Raw genomic sequence first — 16,302 nt, forward strand, 5'->3', positions numbered from 1 at the left:
TAGATCTTAGATACAATATGTATTCACTTGGGTTCAGTTTTGTATACTGACATTTTGTAACATTTGTGAGCGGTCAGATTTCATATACCACCACCTCTCAAACCACTACAAGCCACTTCCTCAGGATTACAATGAAAGAGAAAACAACAGGATTTGTTCCTAAACCCATCCCTCACATTATGACATACGGCAATCAATATTATACATACATATACATTTCATGCAGTTCATATGTTTAATTAATAGGAATGAATACATGAAAGTCAGTGATCGCTGCTCATCGGTAGATGACAAAGCCCATCATAAAAGGCTATGAAGGAAAATAGGTAATGGGGGAGGTGCGGAAATTCTTGTAAATTTAAAAGGAAGTAAAAGTAAACTACTGCTTCTCAAAGAATGGAGATTAAAATGTGGTGTGTCTGTGGCATGTACCTGTGCATTTTAATATAGCTATAGGTTATTTCAAGAGAGGAAATAGACAGTAGTTGTTGGAGTTTGCTGCTCTTTAGATTAGTAAATACCACAAAAAGTTGTGAGTGGCTCTAGGTAGGTTTAAACAGTCTAGAAGGGGGAAGAGGCAGATGGACGGTTACTTGAGTAAGAATAAAGGAATTAACGTAGGCAAAAATAGTCTACATTTCCAGGCTTACTGGCCTCCAGATACTACTGAAATATAGATGGTCAATAATAATAGTAATAAATAATGCACACTGATAGGCTCAACATTTGCAGAATCCTGAGAGAAAAATTCCAGTGAAAGAGTCAGGCTGATGCACAGCAGCTTTAAACAAATATAAACAAACAAGATGCTTAAGTGCCTTAGAATAGAACAGAACGCAATTACTGTATGTTGAAGAATGGTATGGCCTCACTCACTCATACCTTAAGCACACCTGGATTTTGTTTTCATCTGCACGCATACAAACTCCTACATATATTTTAAATGTGTATTTTGTAATTAATACTATCATAGTTTAAACGGTTTATAATCTATTTTGTATGTGAGAGAGTTTGTGTGTCTGTTCAAGAACTCTCCTACATGGACAGACCAAATTCGGTACACATCTTCCTAATATAATAACTTAAAGCATGCAAGGGTTTGGTTGTGCTAGACAAAAATGGAATGTGCCTGGAATGAGACTGATTCTAATAAAATCATATAGAAAAGAGAATCACTAGGCAGGTGAAAGAGGCTGGGGGGGTGCCCCCTCATCTGGGACTGCCCCATCCCTGAGCCTCCCATCCCTCATGCGCCCGTTAGGGAGAATGGGGTGGGGAGAATGAAGCTCACCTGCCCCCTATTCATACAGGAACACTGCTGGACATTCCCTTCACGAGGAAGCAAGGGGAGAGTGCACAGTTTGCTGCATTCCTCTCTCTGGCTGGGGAGCACAGGGGGCAGACAAACCTGAACCTGCTCCAACTGGGGGACATGGACCCCATCCCCACTGTGCCTGTTAGAGTTGCAGTGGCCATGGAGAGGCTCTTCTCACTTGCCTCTAAGCTGCTGTAGTGATAGAGGGCTGGGGTAGTCCTCTTTCCCCAGGGAGGTCTACATACTGAATCCCCCAGCCCCAACCCCACCCCAGTGCAATGATTTAAACAAAGCATGTACATTTTCACTTTCTTTTCCAAAAAGCAAAAATTAATTGAATTAAGGACCTGAGCAATGCCAGGTAAATCTTCAACAGAATAGAATAGATTAGAATAAAATAGATATTTAAGAGAGTTTGTCCGTCTGTCTGCCCATCTGTCTATTTGTTCAAAAACTTCTCCTAAACAGTTAAGACTAAGATCACCAAATTTAGTATGCAACTTCTTTTTAGAACTTAAAGCAAGCTCAGGGTTTGGCTTTGCCAGGAAAATGGCATGTGCGTGGAATGCGACTGTTTCTAATCAAACAGAAAGGAAAGGCTGTGATAGCAGGGACAGTTATACTCCAGAATGACCACAGGGGGCAACAAGCAAGCATGCTCCCACTGCCCCAGAGAGCAGTGCAGCAGCTGCTGCCAAGCAACACAGCCTCCATCACTCCAGGCCAGCCCCAGAGAGCAACGCCACCAGCGGGCCCAGGAGAATAGCTTGCAGCCAGTCCCATCCCCTGCTCTAAGCCCCCACTGCCTTCTGTAACTCCTGCACCCCCAAACCTGCAGCCCCCTGTCCTGATCCTTTATATCCCACAGTCCCTGGCCCTACTTCTGCACCCACACATCCCCAGCCCTTTGTCCTGAAGGACCCAAGCAATGACAGGTACATCTTAAATATAAATATGAATATGGACCACTGGCCTTGAGAAAGAAGTTGCTGGTATGCTACCCCATGATCACCTGCAACACTAAGCACAACAGCACACGGCCTCTCTGCAGAATATATTTTCAAGTCATAAGGAAAAATCCTATTGCTGCTTTCACTTCATACAGGAGATAACTTTGCAAAAGGAAACATTTGGCAGTGGTTCAAATATCCACTGCCTGGTGTTGCTGATAATGCAGGTTTTTTCTGACTACAGTGACAACTATGATGCTGTACCATTCATGTAATCCTTGTGAACAAACTATGTTTACTGACTGGCCAAAAATTATTCACACAATGACCTGAACCAGTCTCCTTTCTGCTGCTATTAACTTGTTATTTACAGACTGATTCCCGGATGAATTGTTTAAAAAAAACCAAAAACAACCCACACACCAGGCTCAGCAAACATAAAAAAAAAGGTAGTTTTAATTTGTATGTACTAAGAATATGAGAATAATAAACTGTAAAGCATATTAACAATAGGGATTTAATAATATTTAGACTATTAATGGGGTAATTAAAGTAGTAATAGAAATTAAAATAAAGATCGGACTGTAAAAATGATTTTGTTATTCTGAAAAAATAGGGTAGCAGCTTTGTCAGTGTTTTAGCTGCATTTTGCAGTGATTTTATTGCAAATGCATTGTGAAAATGGAGATGTAATTCTTCAAAAGAAAAACACAGCAAACGAAAAATGAACCACAGTAAACATAACACGTTAATGAGAAATTGTTTTTCTCCTTGGCTGGTTAAATATCAATTTCAGTTTCACTTCTCTTCCTTCAGTGACAGGCCAGATATTCAGTTAGTGAAGTCTGAGAAACTCCATTGGTTAAAATGGATTTAGACTGATTTATTATCAGCTGATGTCCTGGTCCATAATCTTTAACATGAAAAATTATTTTTTTCAAATCATCTTTAGTCTTACTCTTTCAATTTTATAATACAGGTATATGCATGTGCACATACACTTACACTATTGCTTGACAACGGTATATTGTTGTGTTCTTTCTGCATGCCAACCATCTCTCCAAAGGTACATAATTTGTATTTGTTGGAACCTTGACAGTAGCCATGCAACAAGATGGGTTAAAAGGGAAGACAAATGCATACACAGATGAATACTGGGATACCATCCATGTGTCAGAAATTAGCTACAACAACAGTTGAAAAGAGCTGTCAAATGTTTGAGGTAACCAATAAATAGTGTTGTAAGACAGGCTTTGTGTGCTAAGTATTAGAGTGTACAGAGAAAGCAGAAACCCGGGATGGGGCTAAATAACATCAACACAAATTTACTTACAGTGTTAAAATTTGGGAAGAGTCCAACAGCAGAACTACTGTCCACAGGAAAGGACATGAAGGGCTTGATATCCAGTGAAGGCTGCATCATCAGAGTTGGAGTGCGCACAAGGGCAGGAAGTGTAGTAGTGTGACATGTACTGCCTGCCAACAAACCAAAATAGGAATTCATCACTCTCTCATAGACAAAAATGCCCTTTCTTTACGCACATGCACACTGTAAAGGTAGAGAAGAATTACCTCTGGCTGACAGCCTGTAAGAAATAAACATGACATGCATCTGGTAAAGTGATTCAGTAGGAATTAATACAGTTAAAAGATGCCTAATTCTTCACAGTCTGGATGAGGCAGAACACTTCCCCATGCCCATGGACACAGCTGCTCAGATCCTGAAGAGGAGACATCTGGTGCATAAATCACATTAGCAGGTAGAATAAAAACATTTCTAACACTCAGAAATTCTCATGAGCCAAAAAGACAGCACTGGGCATCTCTTACAAACAGATACTTTTGCAATTCAGGGTTGCCTGTGAGAGTAGTAACAGAGGACATTAATACAAGCTGGGATACAGAAGTATTTTTAATGTGAGTTGTATGTTTTTCACCCTAATAATGGCATCTGTAACATGCTTAATGCTGTATATGCAAGACACAAAGATTAAAACATGCGAGAAATCAAGAAAAAATAGTAAGCCCATAAAATGTGTTTATACTAAAAAACCATATGGCACAAAAGTAAACTTTATTTCCCATTTTCCCTCAACATCACCACTCAACAATATTGTCTTAATTTAAACCTACATTTTTCTTTCCAAACTAAGGCTTTCCCATTTTTTAATCAATGGCAACTATTTTCATAAACAGACTCACACAAAATGTGGCCTCAAATAAGTGGAATTTTTCCTAATTGATGAATGTCTAAAATGGAATAGACTAATATTTTATACCAAAACAGGCTTATATATTTTCTTCCTGTGGAGGTCCTGACTCCCTCATTGCAAAGGGAAAAGGGAGCAAGGAATTAACATCAAGAGAAAGTGTAGCAGATTTATCCATCTAATGGCACAGGTGTCCCAAAATCCACAACAAAATTTCTCATCAATTAACTGCTGACAATTAGGGTCTCCCTCTTCACAGAAAAGTTCACAGCAAAGCCACAGTTTTCTACTGGCTCCCTGGCTGTACAGCGCCTCTCCTGGGGACAGGAGGCAACTTTCTGTCTAATCTTTTGCTGGATTTTCCAGTGGGAATTTTCTAGATTTGCCAAGAGGCTTATGTCATCTAAAATGTCTTTTCCTCCCCCTGCTCCCATCCCTTGCTCTTCTGCAACAGAGCAGATTAGACATTTTTTACATTATAGACTTTATTTTTAAAATTCTATTTCTAGAACGCCAAATGCAAATCGGTAATAATTAGATTTATAGTCTGCTATTTGGGTTTGAGGCAACATATGCCTCAATTCAAGTGTTGAGTGACTTCTAGATACTGTAAATTAAACATTTAATACAAAAAATTGACTGCCGTTCAATCCTTCCAATGCTTTCTAGTCAATTGATTCCTTACCCATCATTCCTCCTCCTCAGAGCTGCTAATCCAATCTTTTCCCAAACCCATCCTTCCCCTTCCCTCAATCTCCCCAGCTCATCTGTGCTGTACATCAGGCCTCTCAGTTCATGAGGTCAATCAAACATCTCTCACCCCTGTATGCAACTCCAGTCAATTCATCCATTGCTCCACAATCACAGCAGCCAGTTGAGCATCTGCCCGCCTCAATTACTCCTTTTCCTCCTGCCAGCTCCTACCCCACTGCTAACAGATTCTTTGTTTCTTCAGTTTCTTTCTTCCTCCTGTCCCCCAAGGCTGATCAGTGATGGGGAGAATACCACTCCTGTGTTAGATGTTTCTCTGGTCCCAAGAAGAGTGAATAGTGTATGCTGCTGCCCTTGCAGGGTCCCTGGGCCTTTTAGACCTTGGCAGGTAGTAGGTTGTGGAGCAGCAAGTGCAACTCTCTCTTCCTCATCAAACTCACCACTCTTCCTTAGATTCCACTAGTGAGGTGCCAAAAAGGAGGTTCTTCTGCCTAGGGAGGCTGTGGAATCTCCATCTCTGGAGATATTTAAGAGCAGGTTGGATAGACATCTATCAAGGATGATAGATAGGGCTTGGTCCTGCCGTGAGGGAAGGGGACTGGACTCGATGACCTCTCAAGGTACCTTCCAGTTCTAGTGTTCTATGAGTCTATGAAGTATAGCTGGGGCTGACTAAGCAGATCTGTCCCAGTGCATTTAGAATCCCTGAGTCAGATACTGAGTGAAACAAATAAAAAAAAAAAGCCAATGCATTTGTTCCCTCTTAGAATCATAGAACCATAGAGCTCGAAGAGACCTCAGAAGGTCATCAAGTCCAGCTCCCTGCTCTAGGCAGGACCAATCCCAACTAAATCAACCCAGCCAGGGCTTTGTCAAGCCGAGATTTAAACACCTTTAGGGATGGAGACTCCACTACTTCCCTAGGTAACCCATTCCACTGTTTCACTACCCTCCTAGTGAAATAGCCTCCTAATATCCAACCTGGACCTCTCTCACCACAATTGAGACCATTGCTCCTTATTCTACCCTCTGTCACTCCTGCGAACAGCCTCTCGCCATCCTCTTTGGAATCTCCCTTCAGGAAGTTGAAGGCTGCTATCAAATCTCCCCTCACTCTTCACTTCTGCAGACTAAACAGACCCAACTCCCTCAGCCTCTCCTCATAAGTCATATGCTCCAGCCCCCTAATCATTTTGGTTGCCCTTCGCTGGACCCTCGCCAATGCGTCCACATCCTTTTTGTAGTGGGGGGCTCAGAACTGGACATAATACTCCAGATGTGGCCTCACCAGAGCTGAATAAAGGGGAATAATGACATCTCTGGATCTGCTGGCAATGTTCCTCTTAATGCAACCTAATATGCCTGTGACGGGCCGACCCCGTCACCTGTGCCGGGTCCAGGCACACTGACGGCTCGCACCGTGAGCAGGGAGCCGGGTGAGTGCTGGCTGTGCTGCCGCGCATGCGCGGCAAGCCAGCAGCCGCTTTTAAGCACAGCACCAGCACACCTGGGGGGGGGGGGGACCACACCCAAAGGGTGGAGAGTGAGGCACAGGACGGAGAGGAGGAGCGGGAGGCTGAGGAGGACGTCGCCAGACCACGGAGGGGGCTCACGGCGGTCAAGCCGAAGAGCGTCTCCCCCCATCCCCAAGGCAGCAGAGGGTAAGCGGGAAGCTGTGGCGAGGAGCCCAAGCCTGGACTGGCGGGGCTCCAGGACGCAGAGGCTCGACAAAGAGATACCAGCCGGGAAGCAAGCGGAAGCCGCCCGAAGTCCGGAGAAACCCCACGACCGGAGGAGGTATCTAGCCCTTTTTCCCTAGCAGGGTGCCAGGCCGTGACGGCGACGAGCCCCGTGGAGCCGAAGGGAATCCCACGGCGCCGAAGCAGCCTATAAGGGAGGGGTCCGGACAGAGTGACCCTCTGACCCTGGGGAAGTGAAGACGCCTGGGAGTACGGGAGATCCCAGACATCCTTCCATCACGCCCGCGGGGCAGGAGGTGATCCGACCACGGCAGGACTCTCGGACTGGCGGGAGCTAGACTTTGGGGGAACAGGGACTGGGAACTTGGCGGGCCCCAGGGCATAAGTAGGAGGGTTCTGGTCATAGCGGGGCCTCCCCAGTATAGGAGAACCCTACTACGCCCTATAGGCCTAGAGCAAACGGCCAGAGGGTAGGGGAGGGCCCCTCCGTGAACTGAACGTGGGCTCGCCCTGCCCCACAATCCTGTGGGGCTAACAGGGGGGGGGGGGTGGTCGCCCCCGACAATGCCATTAGCCTTCTTGCTACAAGGGCACACTGTTGACTCATATCCAGCTTCTCATCCACTGTAACCCCCAGGTCCTTTTCTTTAGAACTACTACTTAACTGGTTGGTCCCCAGCTTGTAACAATGCTTGGGATTCTTCCATCCCAAGTGCAGGACTCTGCACTTGTCCTTGTTGAACCTCATCAGATTTCTTGTGGCCCAGTCCTCCAATTTGTCTAAGTCACTCTGGACCCTATCTCTGCCCTCAAGCGTATCTAACTCTCCCCCTAGCTTAGTGTCATCCACAAACTTGCCGAGGGTGCAATCCATCCCCCTCATCCAGGTCATTAATAAAGATATTGAACAAAACCGGTCCCAGAACCGAACCTTGGGGCACACCGCTAGAAACCAACCACCATCCTGACAACAAGCCGTAAATCACTACCCGCCGGGCCCGGCCTTCTAGCCAGCTTTCTATCCATCTTACTGTCCATTTATCCAATCCACATTCCCTTTACTTGCTGGCAAGAATATTGTGGGAGACCGTATCAAAAGCCTTGCTAAAGTCAAGGTATATCACATCCACTGACTTCCCCACGTCCACAGAGCCAGTTACCTCATCATAGAAGCTAATTAGATTAGTCAGGCATGACTTTCCCTTTGTGAATCCATGCTAACTATTCCTAATCACTTTCCTCTCTTCCAAGTGCCTCAAAATGGATTCCTTAAGGATCCCTTCCATGATTTTTCCAGGAATCGAAGTAAGACTGACTGGCCTATAGTTCCCTGGATCGTCCTTCTTCCCTTTTTCGAAGATGGGCACTACATTTGCCTTTTTCCAGTCATCCGGGATTTCTCCCAATCTCCATGACTTTTCAAAGATAATGGCCAAAGGCTCCTCAATGGCATTTGCCAACTCCCTCAGTACCCTCGGATGCATTAAGTCCAGACCCATGGATTTGTGTACATTTAGCTTTTCTAAATAGTTCCTAACCTGTTCTTTACCCACCAAGGGCTGTCCATCTTCATCCCATCTTGCATCACTTAGCGCATTAGTCCAGGAGCCCACCTTGTCCATGAATACAGAGGCAAAGAAAGCATTGAATACTTCAGCTTTCCCCACATCATCTGTCACTGGGGGTATGTCTACACTACAAAGTTAATTCAAACTAATAGACGTTAGTTCGAATTAACTTTCATAGGTGCTACACTAGCGTTCCGCTAGTTCGAACTTAATTCGAACTAGCGGAGCGCTTAGTTCGAACTAGGTAAACCTCATTGCACGAGGACTAAGCCTAGTTCAAACTTACTAGTTCGAATTAAGGGCTGTGTAGCTACTTAATTCGAACTAGTGGGAGGCTAGCCCTCCCCAGCTTTCCCTGGTGGCCACTCTGGGCACCACCAGGGAAACTCGTATGCCCTCCTCCCGGCCCCGGACCCCTTAAAGGGGCACGGGCTGGCTATGGTGCCCATGCCAGGTGCAAGCCTGCCAGCACCCAGCCAGCAGACCCTGCACCTGGCACGCTATGAGCCAGCCACCCGATGTCCCCCAGCCCTCTGCCTCTTCCTGGGACCAGGCTGGCGGCTCTCGGGAGCCAGGCCAGGACCGAAAGAGGCGGGCACCCGCCTGGTCTAGTGCAGACATCGTGGACCTCGTCCATGAACTCTGCACTAGGCACAGGAAAGTGGCCATCTAGGGCAGAAGAGCTGCCAGCCTGGCCACCCAGGAGCAGGTTTGCGTGAAAATCAAGGTGGCCACTGAGACCCCCGACTCTGAGCCCTGAGCTTAGAATGGCCGTACTGGGTCAGACCAAAGGTCCATCTAGTCCAGTAGCCTGTCTGCCGACAGCAGCCAACCCTGGAGGGGATGGACCAAAGACAGTGACCAAGCCATTTGTCTCGTGCCATCCATCTCCAGCCTTCCACAAACTTTGGGCAGGGACACCATTTCTACCCCCTGGCTAATACCACTCCATGGACCCAACCTCCATGACTTGATCTAACTTCTCTTTAAACTCTGTTCTAGTTGTAGCCTTCACAGCCTCCTGCAGCAAGGAGTTCCACAGGTTGACTCTTTGCTTTGTGAAGAACAACTTTATGTTACTAGTTTGAAGCCTGCTACCCATTCCTTTCCTTTGGTGTCCTCTAGTCCTTCTATTATGGGAACTAATGGAGAACTTTTCTTTATGCACCCTCTCCACACCACTCTTGCTTTTATAGACCTCTTTCATATCCCCCCCCCCCCGTCTCCTCTTCTCTAAGCTGAAAAGTCGCAGTCTCTTTAGCCTCTCTTCATATGGGACCTGTTCCAAACCCCTGATCATTTTACTTTCCCTCCCTTCTCCCAGCCTCTCTCTTCCCCTCTCCCACCTCTTTTTCCCAGTCTCCCCCAGTTTTGTTCAATAAAGAGAGATTCTATTTTTGAACACACGTTTTCTTTATTTTGTACATCAGGAAGGGGGGCTAGGGAAGGGTAAGTGGAAGGAGGTGAGGGAGGAATGGGGTACGCGCCCCGATGGGGAGGACTGGGCTGGCTCTGCGGGCTTCTCAGGGTGGAAGTTCTCCTGCAGCCCCCCGATTGCTCCCTCCCCCCGGATGGCAGCCTGCGGCAAGTGCAGCCGGGGTGATGGCCGAGTGCTGTGATGTTCCGCGTGTGGGCACTCAGGACACTCCAAGACAGGACTGCTTTGCAAGCGGGGAACCCTGAGAACTGTCTGTCCGGGGTGGGGGTCGGGTCCCTTTAAGCACAGCCCTCGGCTAGCCTGAGACAGCAGCTCCATGCTCTAAGTCCTCATCTGATGCCCTGCCAGCACTGCTTCCGGCCATCCTTAACTTCTGTTCAGGGTCCACTCTGTGTGGACATGCTAGTTCGAATTAGCGCTGTAGTGTAGACATACCCCAGGTTACCTCCTTCATCCAGTAGGGGCCACACACCCCCTCTGATCACCTTCTTCTTGTTAACATGCCTGTAGAAACCTCTCTTGTTATCCTTCACATCCTTAGCCAGTCGCAATTCCATTTGCGCTTTCGCCTTCCTGATAACCCCCCCAGCATTCTCAAGCTATACATTTAAACCCCTCCCTGGTCATTTGTCCAAGTTTCCACTTTTTGTAAGCTTCCTTTTTGTGCTTAAGTTCACCAAGGATTTCCCCTGTTAGCCAATCCGGTCTCCTACCATGTTTGCATCTCTTGCTATGCTTCAGGATTATTTCTTTTTGTGCCTTCAATAAGGCTTCTTTAAAACACTGCCAGCTGTCCTGGACTCCTTTCCCCTTCATGTTACCATCCCAGGGGATTCTGCCCATCAGATCTCTGAGGGAGTCAAAATCTGCTTTTTTGAAGTCCAAGGTGTGTATTTTACTACTCTCTTTTCTTCCTTTGGTCAGGATCCTGAAATCTACCATCTCATGATCACTGCTTCCCAGGTTGTCACCCACCTCTACTTCCCCTATTATTTCCTTCCTGTTTGTGAGCAGAAGGTCAAGCTGCGCATGGCCCCTGGTCGGATCCTTCAGCACTTGTGCCAAGAAGTTATCCCCAACATTCTCCAAAAACTTCCTGGATTGCCTGTGTTCTGCCGTATTGGTTTCCCAACAGATGTCAGGGTGATTACAGTCCCCCACAAGAATCAGGGCCTGCAATCCAGATGCTTCTCTCAGTTGTCCAAAGAAAGCCTCATCTACCTCATCTACCTGATTTGGTGGCCTGTAGTAGACACCAACCACAACATCACTACTGTTGTTTGCTCCTTTAAACTTAACCCATAGACTCTCAACAGGTTTTTCTCCCTCTTTATACTGGAGTTCGGAGCAATCATAGTGCTCTCTTACATATAGTGCAACTCCTCCTCCTTTTCTCCCCTGCCTGTTCTTCCTAAACAGTCTATACCCTTCCATGACAGCGCTCCAGTCATGCAAGTCATCCCACGAAGTCTCTGTTATCCCAATTAAATCATATTTCTTGGACTCGGCCAGGGCCTCCAGTTCTTCCTGTTTCCTAGGCTTCTCGCATTAGTGTACAAACACCTCAGATAACCAGTTGATCGCCCTATCTTCTCCATTCAAATCAGGGGTCCTCCTTTCTTGCTTGTTCCTCTCTGCATTTCTTCCCGGTATCCGACTTTCCTACTCCCCTCAAGGTTTTGGTCATCGTCCCCCAACGAACCTAGTTTAAAGCCCTGCTCACTAGGTTTGCAAGCCTGCCCGCGAAGATGCTTCTTCCTCTCTTCGTTAGGTGGATCCCATCTCTTCCTAACAATCCTTGTGCCTGGAACAGAGTCTCATGGTCTTTTGACCTCACCAATATAAGTTTATAGACACCATTTATATACCATTTAGTATACTTCAGAAACAGATTGAATATTGTGAACCCTGCTGTGGATACCTGGGTTGACGAGATAGCCTACCATACAAGACAGGTTCTTTGTAGATACTACTGAATAGGAAACAGTAAATATATTACTTTTAGTCACCACATAAGACTGTAATGCCATAGTGTAAGTCTCTCTTTTTCTTGCATCGGTGAATCCTGGAGGCCACTGAAGGTATGGACAGAAGATGGCAGCAGTACCCCAATCAGGCTGGTTACATTCATTCTTGGGTGGAGGACTGATCCTTATAACATGACCCTACATTTTCTCCTTTCCCAGCCCTATCACTACAAAATTTAAAACTGTGAAATCTTTTGGTAAGTTACATTTTATATTTTGCACAGATTTGAGTCATTGACAGTTATGCCTAATTAACTATAGGTCAGAGCTTATTCAAGTGAATTCATGAACCCTAAAAAGCTAACGGCAGTCTGATGCACCTAGAGACTCTTCCTTAGATCTACAATGAAAAAAATATATCAGCAAGATAATGGGGCAACAAGAGATTTACTAAAGCTGCAAAAGGATGACTGTATTGTATTTTTACTAGCCGATCCTGCTGTTTTAGATTCTGACAAGGTGTACCAACCCTGCACCGGGCTGGCAAGTGTTAACCAGGCCTTCCTGTCTGAGAGGGCCCCACTTTCACAGTCATCCTGGACATGCTCCAACTGGAGGACCAGTATAAAGGCCAGTGAAGCAGCTCAGTCAGGGCTGACCACTGCAGAGGCAGCAGGCAGGAACTGCCGCCAGAGCTCGGGAGGAGAAGATGCAGCAGCCGGACATTGCAGCAGAGGCCAGCCAACAGAGACTGGCTGGGGAAGCGCCCAGCTCAAAGGATGCAGGTGGGGAAGATGTGGACAATTGTCAACTGGGTAAGAAGTAGCCCTGGGCAGGGAGCTGGAGCTCCCCAAGAGCTCAGCATGTTGTGAGCGGATTCCCTGCTGATCTGAGACCTGGCTGACGAGAGATATATCAAATTTAACACACTATATCCCAGAAGCCTCACTGATGTTTGTACAGCCCGTGATATATGATATCAAAGTAGTAATATGGAATATCTTCAGGATATCAGGATGGATTCAGAGTTTCTAAGGAACCCACCCTAAAACATGCACCCTACAGTTTCATTAATGAAGGCGGTTAACACAGAAACCTGTGTTTAACCATTTTCACTTTTTTCCCTGCAGTTGACTTTAAAAATCCCACTGCTCCACTGCCCCTCCCATTTAAGTTACAGAGGACCATTGGCCATTCTCTCTTCCCCCAACCTCGCTGTAAAAATCGCTGGCAACATTAGCAGGAAAAGATGACCAGATGTGACAAGGCTACAGCCTCTTCATTTAAGAGTCATCAGATCAAGCAGAATGGAACACAGAGTTGCACCACATTCCCCATAAAGGTCAAACACAATCCCGCTATCACCCAATCAAATTTTTATGCAAATGTGAACCAAGCAGGAATACACACCCAAGAAAGATGTAGCTGATAATGTTCATTATCATTATAAACTTAGCAGATGTTTACCATTTCATTAGCATTTTAATGATACAGACATTTTACTGTGTCAGATTGTTTTAAAACACTAGTAAATCTTGTGCATAAATATAAGTGATTTTTCTTGCAAATCAAGTCACCCACCTTGACCTGTTTATTATTAATGTAAACACTGTTTTACCACACTTTTCATTGTGACAGCTTCAAGAAACAAAAGACCTCTTTCCATATGCACTATTAAGATATATTCTATAACAGAAGAAATTCCCAGTATTTGGATTCAAATAATTAAAAACAAACAAAAAAATCATTTCCTACTAAGTGATTACCTAGTGTTCCATCTATTATGTGGCTTATTTTTCCTAGTTCATCTGTTGTTGTTGCTGCTGCTCTGACCCCAGCTACAGGAATTATCTACAGTTACATCATCAGGTTCAGGAAAGAGGCAGAGATTTTGCCAAAAAATATTAGACCTCAACAGAAAGTTTTTATACCCCTCTGAAAAGCTAAAATAGAAAGGTTTTTTTTTTTTCAGTTCAGTTTGTTTTTTTAATCCTAACTGAAGATCTGACCTGGCACACTTCCCATTTTATTAGAATAATTCTCCTTTCACTTCCTGCACAAATGTGCCTCAGAACAACCAACCCTTCTATGTAACAAATACTATACCTCTTAGATAGCACCTGCTATCATCTATGTATGGCTTCAAACAACCTGAAAATCAGATGGATTTTCTCCACTGATTATCAAAAGCTGTCATGGTTAACTACCATAGTTTGATTTGTATGACAGCAAAAAAACTATGTATAGCTAGTAGATTAGATGTACTGTTAGATATGGTGAGAAGAATCACTTCAGTCCATCTCTAGTATAATACAATATTTCTCTCATTTGATTAAAGAAAGATTACCCATCCCAACAAAAACTTAATCCAAACACCAGAAAGGGGATGTGATTAGATAAAATGGACTAGTGCCACAGTCTCATCTCTAAAAATCTACACTCAAATCTTAAGTACATCTCATTCAGTACCAGATTGGTGTGCTTCACACAGCTACCATGCAGGACAGGAAAGCCCACTAATTCTAAAGAATATTGGCAGAGAGATCATAGTTCACATATCATCATGCATACTATTAATTCCTATTTAGAAAAGTGATAGAAATGTAGCCGTGTTAGTCTGGTGTAACAAACAAAAAACAGGACTATGTAGCACTTTAAAGACTAACAAGATGGTTTATTAGGTGATGAGCTTTCGTGGGCCAGACCCACTTCCTCAGATCAAATAGTGGAAGAAAATTGTCACAACCATATATACCAAAGGATACAATTAAAAAAAATGAACACATATGAAAAGGACAAATCAAATTTCAGAACAGAAGAGGGATGGAGACGGGAGGTAAATGTCTGTGAGCTAATGATATTAGAGGTGATAATTGGGGAAGCTATCTTCGTAATGGGTAAGATAACTGATGTCTTTGTTTAAACTTAGGTGTAAAGTGTCGAATTTAAGTATGAATGACAGTTCAGAGGATTCTCTTTCAAGTGTGGTCTGAAAAGGTCTTTGAAGCAGGATGCAGGTAATCAAGTCGTTGAGACAATGTCCTTTCTGGCTGAAATGGTAAGAAACTGTTTTTCCTTTGTGATCCTAATATCTGTTTTGTGGGCATTGATTCTTTGGCTAAGTGTCTGAGACATTTGTCCAATGTACGTAGCAGACGGACACTTTCGGCACATGATAGCATAAATTATATTTCTGGATGAGCAGGAATATGTGTTCTTGATCTCCAGCTACAAACTCAATCCAGCAGAAGAGTCTGTCTTATCCCGGGGTCTCTCTTTCTGCCCCACGTCCCCCACAAACTGGATACAATTTTGTGATGACCTTGAGGCTTTTTTTCACCGCCTCTGAGAATATTTCCAAACCACCAATGAACATCAATCTGACCTACCAGATCTCCCCTATCAACACTAAAGGAAAAATAATTCTATATGGACTCCCCCTGATGGTAGGAATTACAATCTGGATTTCTATATACAAAGCTTCCGCAACAACGCACAGACTGACATTATTCGCAAACGACAACAAGCGACACACAATCTCAGCCATGCTGAACACCATGCCATCCAGAGTCTCAAAAACAACCTGGATATTATAATCAAACCAGCTGACAAAGGGGGTGCTGCAGTCATTATGTATAAGGCCGTCTATAACCAAGAAGCAACCAGACAACTCTCCAACACCACATTTTAGAAACCTCTCTCCTCTGAACCCACCTCGGAATACCAAAAGAAACTACACTGTCTCCTTAAAAGCCTCTCTACAGCTACTCAGGAACAAATCCACACAGAAACACCTTCTGACCCCTGACCAGGATTGTTCTGTCTGCTTCCCAAAATCCATAAACCTGGACACCCCGGACGTCCCATTATCTCAGGTATCGGCACGCTCACTACTGGTTTATCCAGCTATGTAGACTCTCTTCTCAAACCCTACACAACCAGCACCCTCAGCTATCTCCGAGATACTACTGACTTCCTAAGGAAACTACAAAACATCGATAACCTCCCCGATAACACCATCCTTGCCACCATGGACGTAGAAGCTCTATACACCAACATCACACATGAAGACAGATTACAAGCAATTAGAAACACTTTCCCAGAGGACACCACTGCCAATCTGACAGCAGACCTATGTAACTTTGTTCTCACCCACAATTACTTCCAGTTTGGGAACAACTTATACCTCCAGATCAGCGGCACAGCCATGGGTACACGCATGGCCCCACAGTACGCTAATATCTTTATGGCTGACTTAGAGCAACATTTCCTCAACTCCCGTTCCCTTAACCCCTTCTCTACTTACACTACATCGATGACATCATATGATCTGGACGCATGGCCAAGAAACACTGGAGACATTCCACAGAGATTTTAACAACCTACACTCCACCATCAATCTCAGCCTGGACCATTCTACACGAGAGATCCATTTCCTGGACA

At 44.9% G+C, this 16,302-nt stretch overlaps 1 protein-coding gene across 9 annotated transcripts in view; it reads right to left on the reverse strand.

Moving 5' to 3' along the window:
• The window catches only part of ZNF385B (zinc finger protein 385B), a 330,914-nt gene that overhangs the window by 104,455 nt on the left and 210,157 nt on the right, over positions 1 to 16,302 (reverse strand). For all 9 annotated transcript variants that reach the window (XM_075933736.1, XM_075933738.1, XM_075933737.1 and 6 more), the window contains one exon: positions 3,599 to 3,741. In XM_075933736.1, coding sequence (XP_075789851.1) covers positions 3,599 to 3,741 — 143 coding nt within the window. The remainder of the gene's footprint in view (positions 1 to 3,598; positions 3,742 to 16,302) is intronic.

The sequence above is a fragment of the Pelodiscus sinensis genome, chromosome 7 (genome assembly GCF_049634645.1).
Source record: "Pelodiscus sinensis isolate JC-2024 chromosome 7, ASM4963464v1, whole genome shotgun sequence".
NCBI classification, from domain to species: domain Eukaryota; kingdom Metazoa; phylum Chordata; order Testudines; family Trionychidae; genus Pelodiscus; species Pelodiscus sinensis.